A 15,320-nucleotide genomic window follows, 5' to 3' on the forward strand; every position below is an offset into this window, starting at 1 on the left:
AGATTGATTTTGAAACTGGAGTGTTCAAAAAGGCTACGTTTTTTATAACTACAGTTAATAATTTTTCCATTCTGTACTAGAGGGAGGTGAAATGAGCAACGGGCAGCTGTTTAGGATGAGCAGCTCTGACTATTCTGGGGCACAGGGAGGCCTGTTTTCCCTCTGGGCTCCCCAGTGTTCAGGGTGAGAGCAATGCCAAGAACAGGATTTCTGTCCGTTCTTAAAAACACACAGTTACTTAGCAGCCGAATTCTTAACTCAAAAATAAAAAAGTAAATGAAATTTCCACAAAGAAAGAAAAGGAATTTTTATTGCTTGTGTAAGAAAATAGCATAGGACTGACTCAAGGTAATTTGTCCAAATTGTCAATGTGTCTTTAAAAAGCTCACAATGTCCATAATGAAGAAATGTCCAACAGCAGCTCCATCAGGCACTTCCTCCTGCTGGCATTGGCAGACACGCCGCAGCTGCAGCTCCTGCATTTCTGCCTCTTGCTGGGCATCTCCCTGGCTGCCCTCCTGGGCAACGGCCTCATCATCAGCGCTGTAGCCTGCGGCCACCACCGGGACACGCCCATGTTCTTCTTCCTGCTCAACCTAGCCCTCACTGGCCTGGGCTCCATCTGCACCACTGTCCCCAAAGCCATGCACAATTGCCTCTGGGACACCAGGAACATCTCCTATGCAGGATGTGCTGCACAGCTCTTTTTTTTTGTGTTTTTCATGTCATTAGAGGTTTCCCTCCTGACCATCATGAGCTACGACCGCTACGTGTCCATCTGCAAACCCCTGCACTACGGGACCCTCCTGGGCAGCAGAGCTTGTGCCCACATGGCAGCAGCTGCCTGGGCCAGTGCCTTTCTCTATGCTCTCATGCACACAGCCAATACATTTTCCCTGCCCCTGTGCCATGGCAATGCCCTGGGCCAGTTCTTCTGTGAAATCCCCCAGATCCTCAAGCTCTCCTGCTCCAAATCCTACCCCAGGGAACTTGGGCTTCTTGCTGTAAGTGTCTCTGTAGCCTCAAGCTGCTTTGTGTTCATTGTTTTCTCTTATGTGCAGATCTTCAGGGCTGTGCTGAGGATCCCCTCTGAGCAGGGACGACACAAAGCCTTTTCCACCTGCCTCCCTCACCTGGCCGTGGTCTCCCTGTTTCTCAGCACTGCCATTTTTACCTACCTGAAGCCCCCCTCCATCTCTTCCGCATCCCTGGATCTGGCCCTGTCAGTTCTGTACTCGTTGGTGCCTCCAGCCCTGAACCCCCTCATTTACAGCCTGAGGAACCAGGAGCTCAAGGCTTCCATGTGGGCACTGATGACTGGATGCTTTCAGAAACATTAAACTACTGGCCTATTTCTGCCAATCACTTGTAATAAAAGTAATCTTCAATACTTTTTGTTAGTTTCACTTTGCAGGTTCTTTACCTTTGTTTTAATTTTAAAGTATTGTCTACAAAGTGATGTCATTGTGCCATTTCTCATTTTGTTTCCCTTCTCCTTTACTGTGACCCACAACCTGTTTCTATGAGGAGCTGTGCTCTCAGTGGCTGTAAGTGAACTAAAGGATCTCCCAGGAAAGTTTTTTGCAGAGATGCCCTTTTGTTCCTTCTCTGGAGCTGCAGCAGCAATGTCTGTGTGCAGAGCTGGAGGCAGATCAGTGCTGGCCCAGCAGCTGTGCCCAGCACCAGCAGCCACACTTGGTGTTGCCAGTGCTGCTGCCGTGGCCCTGCCCCGCTGCCCTGGTGGCCCTGGTGTTGCTGCAGGGCCTGAGTGCTCTCGGGGCCGGGCACAGCCCTGGGGGTGGCAGTGCCGGGGCTGCAGCAGGGACAGGCCATGGGCACTGCTGGGGCAGCGCTGACGCCTCAGGCCAGGCCCTGGGGGCTCCAGGCTCCTTGCCCAGGCTCTCTCAAGAACACGGCCTGGCCAATGCTCAGCACAGAAAACCCCCGTGAGCAGCCCCAGGCTGGCCGTGGGCAGGCTGGGGGCAAACAGCATGGCTGGGGCTCTGCAAGGGCCCTGGGGCAGACGGGAAGGAGCAGCAGAGCAGGGGCTGGTCCATCCCCAGTGGGCTGGACTGCCCAGGGCAGCATCCCAGAGCGTCCTCATGGATCTGCCAACAACATCCCCCCTCTGCAGCCCTGGCCTCTCCCCCAGCTCACACAGGTGCCCCATCCTTGCAGGCACAGACACGGCAGCACTGGCTCAGCAGCCCCTGTTTGCATTGCACACAGCAGGGGGAGCACCCCCATGCTGTTGCTGTGGGGACATGAACCTGAGGGAGCACAAATGCCATCAGCCCCTGGGGCCAGCAAGGGCTGGGGGACACCAGGGAAACCACTCAGCTTTGTCCTGGCCTCTGCAGTCAGCCAGAAAGTTTGTTCCCATCAGCTGGGAGTTTCCTGTGCCACTGCAGACGCTGTTGCTCAGAGCCAGGGCTGCCTGGCAGCCACCCTGAAACTGCCCTGAGCATTTCCTTGCCTTCACCTTTGCTTTCTTTACTCTTCCCTGGTAGTAATTTCTTCCTTTTGCCCACCCCTGTTCCTGCCCTGGAAAAGGGCAAATAGCCCATCCCTGTTTGCCCTTTTGTCTCCTCTCCCCAGCCTTTTTGCCCTTTTCTGGGACACACTCCAGCCCCTCCATGTCCTTCCTAAATTGGGGGACCCAGAACTGGACACAGCACGTGAGATGCTGCCCAACCAGTGCTGAGCACAGGGGAAGAATCCCTGCCCTGCTCCTGCTGGCCATACCATTCTTGATCCATAGGAGTGCCAGGGGTTGGATAAAAGAAATGGTGGAGAGGGGGTGGGAATAAAGTGCAATTGATTGTCAGCCATGAAGGGTCCTGATATTTGTATATATTCCGACTGCATTAGAAGGTGCTGGGGGTCAATATCAACTGGGGATTGTAGATATCAAACTATAAAAAGGAAAAGAAAATAGGACAAAAAGTTCTCTCTGCTTTTTTTTTTTTAAGATAGCAGATTGAATTTTGTTATGTTTGCTCAAGTATCCCATCATAAAAATAACCAAACAATATTAAAAGTAGCAGCAATTTTAAATGAATAGTTAAAATAAAAAACTATAAATTGGATACAATATAATTCAATTAAAATAAGGGATAATTTGGTTCCAATAATAGCGCATAAGCAAAAGATAACCACGGGGTACGGAGGGCAGGGTTCTGGGACCCTTGCCACCTCACGTACAAGCTTGCTAAGTGAAAATCATCCCTTATATGCCATGTGTCAATACCATCTCCTCCCATTTTCGGTTGGTCATATCTCTATCTCCGCTTTCATTACCACCTTTACCACCCGTGCGCCACCACTCGGTTTGGTGGTCACACAAGTCTTTGGGGGTCGTCACTGATGAAGGCTCTGTAGTCTTCTTCTGTGTCCTTTAATTCACGTTTGGGTTACACATGCGCACCAAGCCAGTACAATGTAAGCCAAGACTAACATATCGCTATGTCTACATATCAAGGCATTAAATCCCTTATGATTAGCATTTTTTGGGACCCAACCAGGTTTTTGCTCATTTTTAGCAATGACATCTTTGGCTTCTTTCCTGTGATCCTTGAAAACTCTGCCGGGAGGGGGAGGGTGGAGCCCCTCCTCTCCCTCTCTTCTTTTGCATTACAACTTCTAACTATTTTATTATTCCCAAATATTAATTACTGTATCAATATCAATTACTGTTTCAATTTTTATCAGCATGAATCATACCTATTTATCACAAATCCCCCATTTATCTTCTTGATCATTATGATTTGTGCTTTATTATAAAGCTATGCTCTGATATCTTTTGTATTTTTTCAGAATTTTGGTTTTCTTGTTGTCTCTTTTCAGCTTCAAACTTTTCTAGCATTTCTATTACTGCCTCTAGTCTTTCACACTCTCTTTCAAGTTTAGTTAGCATTTCTTGTTCTATTTCAATCTTTTTAGGTCTTTGTTCTTTAACAGGGGTCGATTCAGCTTTTAATACCATTATAGATCTTGGTTTTCCTTTTTCTGCTGATTCTGAATCTAGAGACATTGTTGTAATCTGCATCCCCTGAATCACTGAGTGAATTAGCTTAATAAAACACAAAATCATACAAAGCAGAAACAGAAGTCCCAGAATTGAGCATAACAACATGAACTCTAACTTTTTTTTCCAAACGCTTCCAAAGAGGTTATCCCACCAATCTGCTTTCAAGATTGAATTCCACTTTTGTACCGGGCACATGAGCCACTCTTTTAATTTCTTCTGCAAGTTCTGTGATAGCTTCCCCATAATCATCAATTTATACACAGCACTCAGATTCATTTAATCTCCCACAAACTCCTCCTTTTTCTGCTAACAGATAGTCTAGGGCAATCCTATTTTGGTACACAAATGCCCGCATTTTTGTATATTGCCTGGCTAACATTTTTAAAGCACTGGAGGTGTGATTTGACACTACCCCTACTGCTGCTTGGAGCCTTATTAATCGATTCAACAGGTAAACTGGGGTCCTATATCCCCATGACCCATCCTGAGCCCATCTTGCTGGTTCATAATATGCTATAATTCATTCTGCAGGCCACCCCTCCTCCCATCCTTTTTGGTTCCCTCCTGCTGTTGGAAAGTTGAAATTCAAATCCCTTTTACTCTGCTGCAGGGTTTCATACAGAGGAGTTCTTAACACATTGCTCCTAGACCTCGGTAGAGCAAAGAAGGAGGGTTGTATTACTCTGAACGTACAGGTTCCTCCCCATTTTTGAGGTGACTCACTGTATGCTCGTTGCCCACAAATCCAATATATCCCATCTGAGGCTTTCCATTTCTTATCAGTTTTCTCCAGTTGTTCTCAATATGACCTCAGGCTGTCGATGGATTGGTAGGGGTTAGCTCCAGGACTTCTGTACTAGCATAAATTAATCTGTTCATCCCATTCACAATTTTTTTTTTTTATTGATCCTCAATATCTTATAGGGGTTTCAGGTCACCAAACTTTTGAACAATTATCCATATTGACTACTAATGTGGATTTACAAAGAGTATGCCCCACTACTTTATTAAATTTCCTTCTTTCTCGAGTTACACAAATGATTCTAATTACTTGATGGCTTAAAATCCATCCTTCAGGTCTCTTCAATGTTCCAGAAATTTGGGTGCGATTCTACTTTAAAAATTGCTCTGGAGGTAAGTTCTCACTTTTCCACAGCCGTCTTTCAGCCATTTTTAGACCTCTACAAATCCAACATTTGGATAATCCCAATTCTGTAGCAATCTCTTGTATCAATCCCACAAACAGATTCTTATTCGAGGCTGGCAAATCCCAATCTTTGTAGTGCTGTTTTAGTTGTTTATACAGTTCAGCCAATTCTGTTGACTCTTTTCTCCTGTTTTTTCCTCTATTCCCCTTTGTTTCTTTTTTTTTTTTTTTTTCTCTTTCCATTTTTCTTTTAGTGCCTGGTTTCCCTGTACTTGGATCCTTTCCATTATCATCTCTTTCAAAACAAAAGAATCTTCCATATTGAGGGCAAATTTGATCATCATGGGGATAAGGAGCTTGTCTATTATATCTCAAATTTTTCCTTACCCAATACATCTTTCTTTCCTTAATACAAACATCTATAAAACTGCTGTGATTGTAGCAAGCAGAACTAACATATAGGTGTATCACAAACACAGATTTCATCTTGTCCTTAATCTACACAGGGTGATTGCAATAGTCACAAATGTTGAAATTACTGGGACTTGGTTTTTGCTCTGATTGCTTTTTCATTGCCGAAACTCGCTCTAGTGTGGCTCTCTGACTTTGGCCAACCGTCCAGGGTACCATAATGATCACAGTGAAAATAATCCTCAGGAAATCTACCTTTCTACCTTTCTCAAAGTCCCTTGGGTTGCAACCAAGGGCCGAGATGCCAGTCTTCTCGGGAGCAAAGGTAATATTCTGGGATCTAGTCACTGGTGCTTTTCGTTTCCTTGGTACCCATAGCCCCACAGGGTTTGCTTGTCCCCTTTTAAATTCCATTTCTCTGTTCTGGCTAGTTAAGAAGAAATAATTACAATGAAAAGAACAGGGAAAATGTTAGGCAGGAACACTATAAATTTATATTTTCCAAAATTTCAGAGATATGCCAACCACACTAAGACTTAATTAATTTTTTTTTTTTAAATTTTCTTCAAGGGCGGGGAGTGCATTAAGTCTCTGCCTCCAATTCCGGGGCCAATATGCCCCAAAAACATGCCTATGATGTGATATATAGACTTCTTCTCCCCAACAACTATCAATTATGAGACACTGGTCTATAATATTATGAGTTGCTCATTCTCTTATTTGTGCTATTGCCAATATAGCAAGAACCAATTGATCTAAGTTCTCTATTAATCCAATTGCTGCTTGAAGAGTCCCGTCTCCCAGTCTCAAAGGTATTTCAAAGAAATCAATAGCAATGAGTTCTATAGTTAGCTGGCTAAATACATAACCATAGCAAAACAAGCAAATCAATTGTCTCTCTTTCTCTTCCCTCTTACTTTCCACCACGAGTTAAAGCAAAGTGTGCAAACAATACATATCCAGGGATGACACCCTAAACCATGTTTACTGCACTCCCAACATTTTACTTGTCTCTGAGCTCTTTTAGCAACAGGTGTTATCAATCTCAGTTTCTGGAATTGCAGTTCTGTAATCAATTCTAATAATGTTGCTGGTGGGTGATCCTGGAGGAGATCTTCGATCTTTTTAGGCTGTTCCCACCTATTCAGAAAGTCTTTTATTCTTTTTCCACCGGTGTTCTTCTGCCTCTGAGCTCAAGGGAATTGCGGTTCGCAGCCACTCCAGGATGCTTAGTTCCTTCTTAATAAATCAGGGTTAATATAAATCTACTTAAATCCCACCATATTTTCACATTCTTGGAATTTCATGTTCCAACAATATTTTAGCTACCGTTTAAACTGTAGCCCGAGTTGCTGGAAATGCTTCAACTCACTGAGTTAATTCATCTATTATAACTAACAAATATTCCACCGAGCCACTTAAAGCAAGTCTACAAAATCAACCTGAATCTTTTCAAATAGCCTGTAGGCTTTTTTTTTGTCGTCCAGAGGGAGGGCTCTTTAACACTTTCTTATCTACCTTTTGACAGGTAAGACACACCTGGGTAATTTGTTTTCCAATTTCAAATATCCTTATGCACCCATAAAATTTTAAAAAGTGATCACGAAAGGCTCTTGTTCCCCAGTGTGTCTGTCTATGCAAGTTATCTAAGATCTAATATGCCACTGGTTTTGGCATCATAATCCTGCCATCAGGAAAAACTCACTTTCCCTCCTTGAATGTTGCTCCTAATTTCCTTATAGCTGCCAGTTCTGCTAGCGGAAGGGAAAGTGTCTCCTGCTGAATTTCTATTTTTTGTAAGGTCATGATTTCAGTATCTCTTTTCCTTAAGGTTGCTCTTTTTTGCTTCTTCATCAGCCAAATTATTTCTCTGACTCTAATGTCCCTCCCTCTCTGGCATTCCTTTACATGAACTACTGCTATTTTCTTTGAGCCTTTTAAAGCTTCAAGTATCTGAATTATCAATTCCCCGTGTATTAACCTTTTCCCTTGAGAGTTTATAAGTCCCCTTTCCTTCCAAATTTTTCTAAAAGTATGTACTACACTAAAAGCATATTTGGAGTCTGTATAAATAGTCCCTTCTTGCCCTTTTAGTATTAATAATGCCCAGAGTAATGCATAAAATTCACAGGCTTGTGCTGACCAGGAGGGACTAAGGGGACCAGACTCCTCTACCCTAAACTTTTCCCATTTCACCTGAACGCCAACCCATGTCATTAATTTCTAGATTATCTTCTTCAGTTAAAGAATAAATTTTAAGTTTTCCTTCACAGGGTTTTATCCGTAAATTTAAGGCTATTATTAGATCTCTGCCTAACAAATTATTCTCGGCCTCTGCTATCAACAATAAATCATTTACTCCAAATTTGCCATCTGTTTCAATTTGCACTCCTTTTATTACAGGAAAAGGGAAACCACCTCCCGTAATTCCGATTACTGAAACTCGCTCACGACTTATCTCACATCCCTGGGGTAATTTTGTCACTGTCGACTGAGAAACTCCTGTATTGACTAAAAATACAACTTCTTCACTCTGAGGACCTACTTTTAGTTTTGTTATCAAGGCCTCTTCTGGTTGTATTTCGGTCCTCTTCATTAAACAAAACTCTTGACCTCTCTGATTCTCCTGAGTAGTTTTCTCATCTTGCTGTTTCTTTCTGCAATTTTTTTGCAGGTGCCCCTTTTTATGACAATAAAAACAGGTAGGTCCCGCATCCTTTAAAGTAGGACAAGAATGTTTTAAGTATCTTTTCTTGTGGCGGGAAAAATGCACAGGTCTTGTCTTCCTAAAAATAGATCCTGACATCCGCCATTTGTTTTTCCCTGCAGATTCTTCTGTATTCAAAGCTGCCTGCATTTCTTGAACGCCGCAACCAAAATTCTGGCATCTGCTTTCTGCTTTTTCTCATTTCTCTTTACAAACGCCCTTTGTGCTTCTCTCAGTAACACTTGAAGTCCCCTGTCCTGCCAGTCTTCTAATTTTTCCAGCTTTTTCCTGATGTCACTGCAAGATCTGGTCACAAACTGAATTTTTAACAAAACCTGCCCAACTGCAGTATCAGTATCTATACCTGAATATAATTGCAAGTCTCTTTTTAATCTTTTTAATCATTCTGCTGGGGACTCATATTTTTTCTGATGCTCACTCAAAGCTTTTCCTATATTATGTCCCTTAGGCACTGCCCTCCGAATTCCTTGATTTTCTTCCCTTCGGGATTTCCATTCATCCCAAAACTGTATTATCATCCCCAGTGGGCTGTCCTGAGGAATGCTCCTTCCCTGAGAACCCCCCTCACGGTTCCCCGATTCCTCAAACCACTGCGAATTTTTCCTACAATCCGCAGCCCCTGGGTCAAGGAACTTACTTTTTCCCTGACCCATTTCTGGCGGCAACAAACTAAGAAATCCCCGGTACCAGGAAAGTCTTAGTTTCCCACACTCACCTCGTGGCTCAACTGCCTCACTTATTACACTGTCACACTGCCTTTTCAATCTACCTGTTCCACTTCTATCTCTCCCTCTGCAATCTACTTGTTCCACTCCTATCTCTCCCTCTTTCTCAATTTATTAGCCCCGATCTCTCACCATCTAATCACATACTAAATTGCCTGCTACCAACCCCTCCAAGGAAATTGAACCTATTCATTCACTCTCTTTCTCAGTCTCCCTACTGAGTCAATACCTCCTGCTCAAGGACCCTCCCACAGGTGCCTGGACCAGGGATCCCCTCCTTGCCCCTGGGTCAAACCCTCCCAGGGTCCCCACTCATTCACTTTGCACTTCCCTCCTTTTCCGGCCGGTCTCCTCGCGGAGAACACGAAAACGCGGTACAGGGAGGTCCCACTTGCTTCGGGGGTCCGGGACTGCCCAGCCCCCGTCTCAGACACTCCACACACACTCACACATGCATACAGCCGCCCCCTGACCCAAAACCCCGTGATACTCACAGCCTGATCTTCTCACGAGGGTCTTCGTGCACAAAGCAGTTTTCTATGGGTACTCTCTCTCCTATAAGCCGGCACTCTGATGGGAGCCTCTCTTGCACGCTCTTAAAAACTAATTTGCTTATGTGTTATTGTAATAAAGCCTCTCTTTTCCCAAGGGAGAGTGGTCTAGCCTTGGGACCACTTAAAAGTCTGGTGGGGAGCTCCTTCCCAGAAACTATCCACCTCCCCGGAGTTGAGAGAGTCACGGATGTCGCCACCAAAATTGTTATGTTTGCCCAATTATCCTATCATAAAAAAAGCCAAACAATATTAAAAGTAGTAATAATTTTAATTTAATAGTTAAAATAAAAAAAAATTATAAAATTTGATACAATATAATTTGATTAAAATAAGGGATAATTTGGTTCCAATAATAGCGCATAAGCAAAAGATAACCACGGGGTATGGAGGGCAGGGTTCTGGGACCCTTGCAACATCACATACGAGCTTGCAAAGTGAAAATCACCCCTTATATGCCATGTGTCAATACCATCTCCTCCCATTTTCGGTTCGTCATATCTCTATCTCAGCCTTCATTACCACCTTTACCACACATGCGCCACCACTCGGTTTGGTGGTCACACAAGTCTTTGGGGGTCGTCACTGATGAAGGCTCTGTAGTCTTCTTCTGTGTCCTTTAATTCACGTTTGGGTTACACATGCGCACCAAGCCAGTACAATGTTAGCCAAGACTAACATATCACTGCATCTACATATCAAGGCAATAAATCCCTTATAATTACCATTTTCTGGGACCCAACCAGGTTTTTGCTCATTTTTAGCAATGACATCTTTGGCTTCTTTCCTGTGGTCCTTGACAACATCTCCTGGGAAGGGGGGGGGGGGGGGTGGAGCCCCTCCTATCCTTCTCTTCTTTGGCATTACAACTTCTAACTATTTTATTATTCTCAAATATCAATTACTGTATCAATATTGATTGCTGTTTCAATTTTTATCAGCACGAATCATACCTATTTATCATACATGTAAATTGCAGTTTAATGAACTTGACTTGAATTCAGTTTTGACTTCTGAAGAATTAAAAATCTGAATGACAATGACACAGCCTCACAGCCTCACCTTCCCTTAGTGATATGTGAAAGGCCAGAACAAGAAGAGGGAATCTGGTGCCTGCTGAAATCCACATGTACTGAGAAATTATTGTTTTTATTGAAAGAACAGTTTAAATTACAGGACGGTGTCTTGCTTTGGTGAGCCCTCATCCCTCTGTGATACACCTCACCTCAATGTAAACTTCAGGTGGTTTGGGGTTTTCTTTTTCTTTCTCCAAAACACGAAGAGATCAAAATTCTTGGTAAAAACAGGACTTCTACTTTCAGTCAAAGCTAAAGAGAAGCTCTGCAGGGCTTCTTCCTAGATACGGATAAAATACCCTGGTAATCTTATCACACCCTGTTCTCAAACTTTTGGGACCAGCTTCTACTCTGGAACACCATGGCTTCCTTGTAATCTGAAAGAGGGAACAAATCAAACCTCAAGAGCTGGTCCTACCTTTAAAACCAGTGTTCCTCCCACCAGAAACTTCTTTTCCTGTTGTGATAGATGAGTCATGTGATGATTGACTCTCACAATTAATAGAAAAATATCATGTATATAAGTTAAGAAAAGTTTTATAGATTTATAGTTATTCTGCACCCCATCCCATGGTTATCAAGGGACAGCTGGGGTTGGGACATCTGGGAGGGCTGGCTTGTCACTATGGCCACACTTGACCCCCAATCAGGATTTGAGGAAGAGATCTCCACCACTGGACAGCAAAGAAGGGGTTGATGGACAAAACTTTGGGAGGGGTTAAAGGGTTAAAAAGGGAAAGTCTCCAGTGTGAGGGGGCTGAGCACATGGCGAGGAAAATCTTTTGCTCCTGGTGCTGTAACCTTTTTTCTTTATTCAGTCTTCTGTTGTGTTTTTGATAAGGTTTAATAAACCTTCCAAAACTATGAAGAGTAGCTATATCTCACACTGTGGTCTGCAACCCTCACTCTTTATTACAATAAAATGCTTCTTTTTATTAGGTTTACATCAGTTCCATATGAGCTTTTATGAGCTTTTATGTCTTTTTATCTATATATGTTTAATACCACTTTCTGCTTATTGCAACATTCCAGGAATCCCTTTTGACTCTTCTCTCCATATTCCTGCAGAAGGTCAGGTCACTGTGGGTTTTACACCAATAAAAATCCAGGTTGTTCAGATCCTAGGTGTGATGGGCAGGCACAATTTCCCTGCTGACACAGGGACTGAAGACAAACCCCTCTGTTGTCATTGAAAACAAAACAAAGGAGGAAGTTTCTGCCCATTGGAAAGTCCCCGTTTGCCCTGAAGGACTCTGCCGCTTCTTTCTCAGCAGCAGCTCAGCAGCCTGACGCCAAGGACAAGAGAGGGAGGGGTGGTTGATTTGTGTGACAATTTAACAGCCCTTGCAAACAAGAGCTGAGTCTGTCAGTAACATCTCTGCAGAGGCAAGTCCTTGCTGAGGATGCAGAGCTGAGTCACTTGTGTTTAGTTTGCATCGAGTTAATGGCACGGTGGGTTTTCATGCTGCGGGTGTGGCCCCTGTGCCAGCAGCCTGTTCATCCTTCAGGGGGTTTGCACCCACAGGGACAGTGCTGCTCCTGCCAGCACACCACAGTTTGTCCTCATGCCAAAAAGTCTGGGCAGAACTTCTTAAAGGAACATTTTCCTTTTGCTCTCAAACCAAAGATTTAGATGTAATGGTATAATAGAAACAAATCTTTTCCCCTGTTGTCTGTTGGGACAGGAGGAAAATCCTATCACATCCAGATAGCACGGCACTGATTTCACTTCTACTCTGGAAATGACTTGCAGGAGCAAGTAAATAAAATTCTCTGCTAGAACAGTGAAGTCCTGCCACTCTAAATCAGTGTGGTGCCTGAAGGGTTTTGTAGCAGGGTTGCACCTAAGTTGATGCTCAAGAAGTTTATGAGGTCCAACACAGACCTAAGGTTTGCACAGCAGAGTTTAGGCTAACAGCTAAGGGAGCATAAATTAAATGGTCTTTCCAACCCAGAAGGCTGATGAGAATTGCTGGTATTTGTGCTCTCCTTCCTTGTTTAAAGGATAGCAACATATTTGATGAGATTTTGGAATTGCAGCTAAAAGTCATGGCCAGATTAAGTCACCTAAGTGGTTGTTGTGCATTTCTAATTGTGGAGGTCAATATCAATGTAGCTGCTTCTGGTAATACAAAAAGCTTATTCAAGACACTTCTTCAGAGAAATGTCCTTTTCCTTTTCACTCTTAACTGCAAAGCACCTCCAGGATGAACAGCAAACAGGTTATCTAAATTGTCCTTTCACAATAACAGAAAACTTCCCCTTTAATCAGCCTGAATTGCACAATTCTCATCTGTATGAAGGGATTTCATTTAGTCTCTGCTGTAAAGAAGTGATTTCTATGCAACAGGGTTGATAAAGGGAGGACCCAAATTAACAAGAGTGGTATTTGTTAACACTGCCATTACTCATCACAAACTTTAAACAAACCACACCACCCAGCCCAAAGCTAATATGGCTCTGTGTTAAACATTTCTGAGGGATTACACATCCCTGTGTGAAGATGGAATTAGGATTTAAAGCCAGTATTTCTGCATATACAAGCATTGTGCAAGAACATTTCATCTTCAAAATGGAAACCAAATATCACCTGTACAGGGTAAATGCTGCAATAACATGAATATACTTCTTCCATCAGGTTCACAGGCAGCTTAACCAATTCTGTGCTTGCAGATAATCTGTTCTGGCATCTTTTGGGGCCCTGAACCAGGAAAGTCACACTGAAATACTTTGGGACCATGAAAATTTCTTCAGATCCAAACCAGACTCCAGGTGACACAAGTGACTGCAGACATCAACCCCCCAGCGGAGGCCAGGTTTGCTGTGTTCTCTTTGTCATTGTGGGTTTCTAATTCAGACTCACAGAAGGGCTTGAGCTGGAAGGGGCCTTAAAGACCCTCTAGATCCAACCCCCTGCCATGGGCAGGGACACCTTCCACTAGACCAGGTGGCTCAGAGCCCCTGCGAGCTTTGGCAAATACCCAAGGACACCTTTTCCTCTGTTTTGCAAGGTCAGATTTCCATGCTCACTTTTCACAGATGGCTCCAGTCTCACACAGAGCATTGCTGATTGGTCACTCTTATCTCCACAGCCAAGCAGAGATCCTGTTTTGGATGGCTCTCACTGCTCCCAAGGCCCCAGGGACCAGCCACTGCCTCTCCTGCTTCTGCTTTCCCTTCCAGGATCAGAGATTTCCTGCTGCTTCCTCCACATCTGAGACAACTGGAGGAGATGAGGGGCTGAGGATGTGGCTTCTGACAGAGAGTTGATAACGCTCAGCTAAGTATTTTATTCTCCTGCCACTAAGCAATCAGGCTGCTGCTGAAATTCCTCCTGCTTGGAAAGGGCTGGTGTGAGCAGCAGGAATTTTTGCTGGCTGGAACTTTTCCAAGAGCTGGACAAAAGAAGCATTTTGTGGAAGGCCACCAGCTGCCCTTGGTCAGCAGCACAAGGTGTGAGGTCCCCTTTGAAGGCCATCCCTGCACAAGGACAGCCTGGCCTTCTCCAGTGCCCAGAGCACCTTCCAGGCTTTTGGGCTGGCCTCGTCCCTCACCCTGGAGAAGCAGGTTGCTGTTGGAACTCTCATATCCACAGTTTCTGGCTGGATTGCCGTGTCTTACCACAGACAGCCCTGGAGACACCAGTACAGGCTCCATCTGCAATAAAAGGGGACTTTGTTCCAGCTTTTCCCTTGGACCAGCGTGCAGCAAGCCCACCTGGGCCTCATTCAGGTCTGTGTGGGCTGGTAGTCAGCTTCTGCTGGGAATTTAAAGCTTTTGCCCTACTTTCCCCAGCAAATAGTGGAGCGAACCCAGCCACACCAACCCCCGAATTTCACTCTAAAAACCACAATTTTCATTTTCCTCTATTCAAGTCTTGAAGAAAACAAACTTTTTCTTGAGTGAGCTGGAGGCACAGTGTCCTCCAAGATCATTCTTGAATAGGACAATATTGCAGGGGAAGACTGGCAAACCCAGAGTTTACTGGTGCCTAGGAAGCTTTGCAAAACCTTCCCACATGCGGTGCTCTTGCTCCTGAGCTCCTGGAGCCCTCACTCAGCTCAGGCACAGTTTGGACAGAAGGGGATGGTTCCGTCTGTCACACGTGGAGACAGGAGGAGGGAAGACTTTGCAAACACTGCCACGAGGGCAGGGCTGTTTTCATTGATGGTGCCAAGGTAGTACATCATCTTTGATTAAATGTGAGGTGCTGAAGGGCAAAAATTCTCAGTGATAAGGAGTGAGTGTCTCCACTCACGCAGCAAGGCAAGTGAAGGGGAAAGAGCAATCTGTATTTCATGGGAGGTGTTCAGTTTTTAACAAAACCTTTTTGCAGAAGACGTGCCTAGGCAGGGGTGATTCAGAGCATTTTATCATCCTCACAGAGTATCCCCACATCTGCTTTGCCACATTTTCTCTCTTTTTTTCATTGTGAATGATTTCTCCTGTCAGGGTTGCTCCTGCTTGGAGTTCTACTCTCAGTGGAGCCCCGGAGTTTTCTCAGCTGCCTCTGCAGCGAGTTCTGAGCCAACGTGGGGCTCTGCTGCCAGCCCAAATCTGCCCTTCCCCTGCCCAGCCTGAGTGCAGGTGGGGCATGTGCTGGGCATGGCCGGAGATTGGCATGGCCAAAATCCTCCAGCATTTACATCTGC

At 44.4% G+C, this 15,320-nt stretch overlaps 1 protein-coding gene across 1 annotated transcript; it reads left to right on the forward strand.

The window, feature by feature from the left end:
• Positions 1-788: 788 nt before the first annotated feature.
• LOC128946177 (olfactory receptor 14J1-like) lies at positions 789-14,942 on the forward strand (the record flags this gene model as incomplete). Its single annotated transcript, XM_054290076.1, has 2 exons — positions 789-1,250; positions 14,931-14,942. Coding segments are annotated over 2 exons (474 nt in total), but the record flags the coding sequence as incomplete, so codon positions are not given.
• Between the last annotated feature and the right edge of the window lie 378 nt (positions 14,943-15,320).

The sequence above is a fragment of the Melozone crissalis genome, unplaced genomic scaffold (genome assembly GCF_028551555.1).
Source record: "Melozone crissalis strain CALT ecotype California unplaced genomic scaffold, PUWL_Pcris_2 ptg000077l_1, whole genome shotgun sequence".
Classification (NCBI taxonomy): Eukaryota; Metazoa; Chordata; class Aves; order Passeriformes; family Passerellidae; genus Melozone; species Melozone crissalis.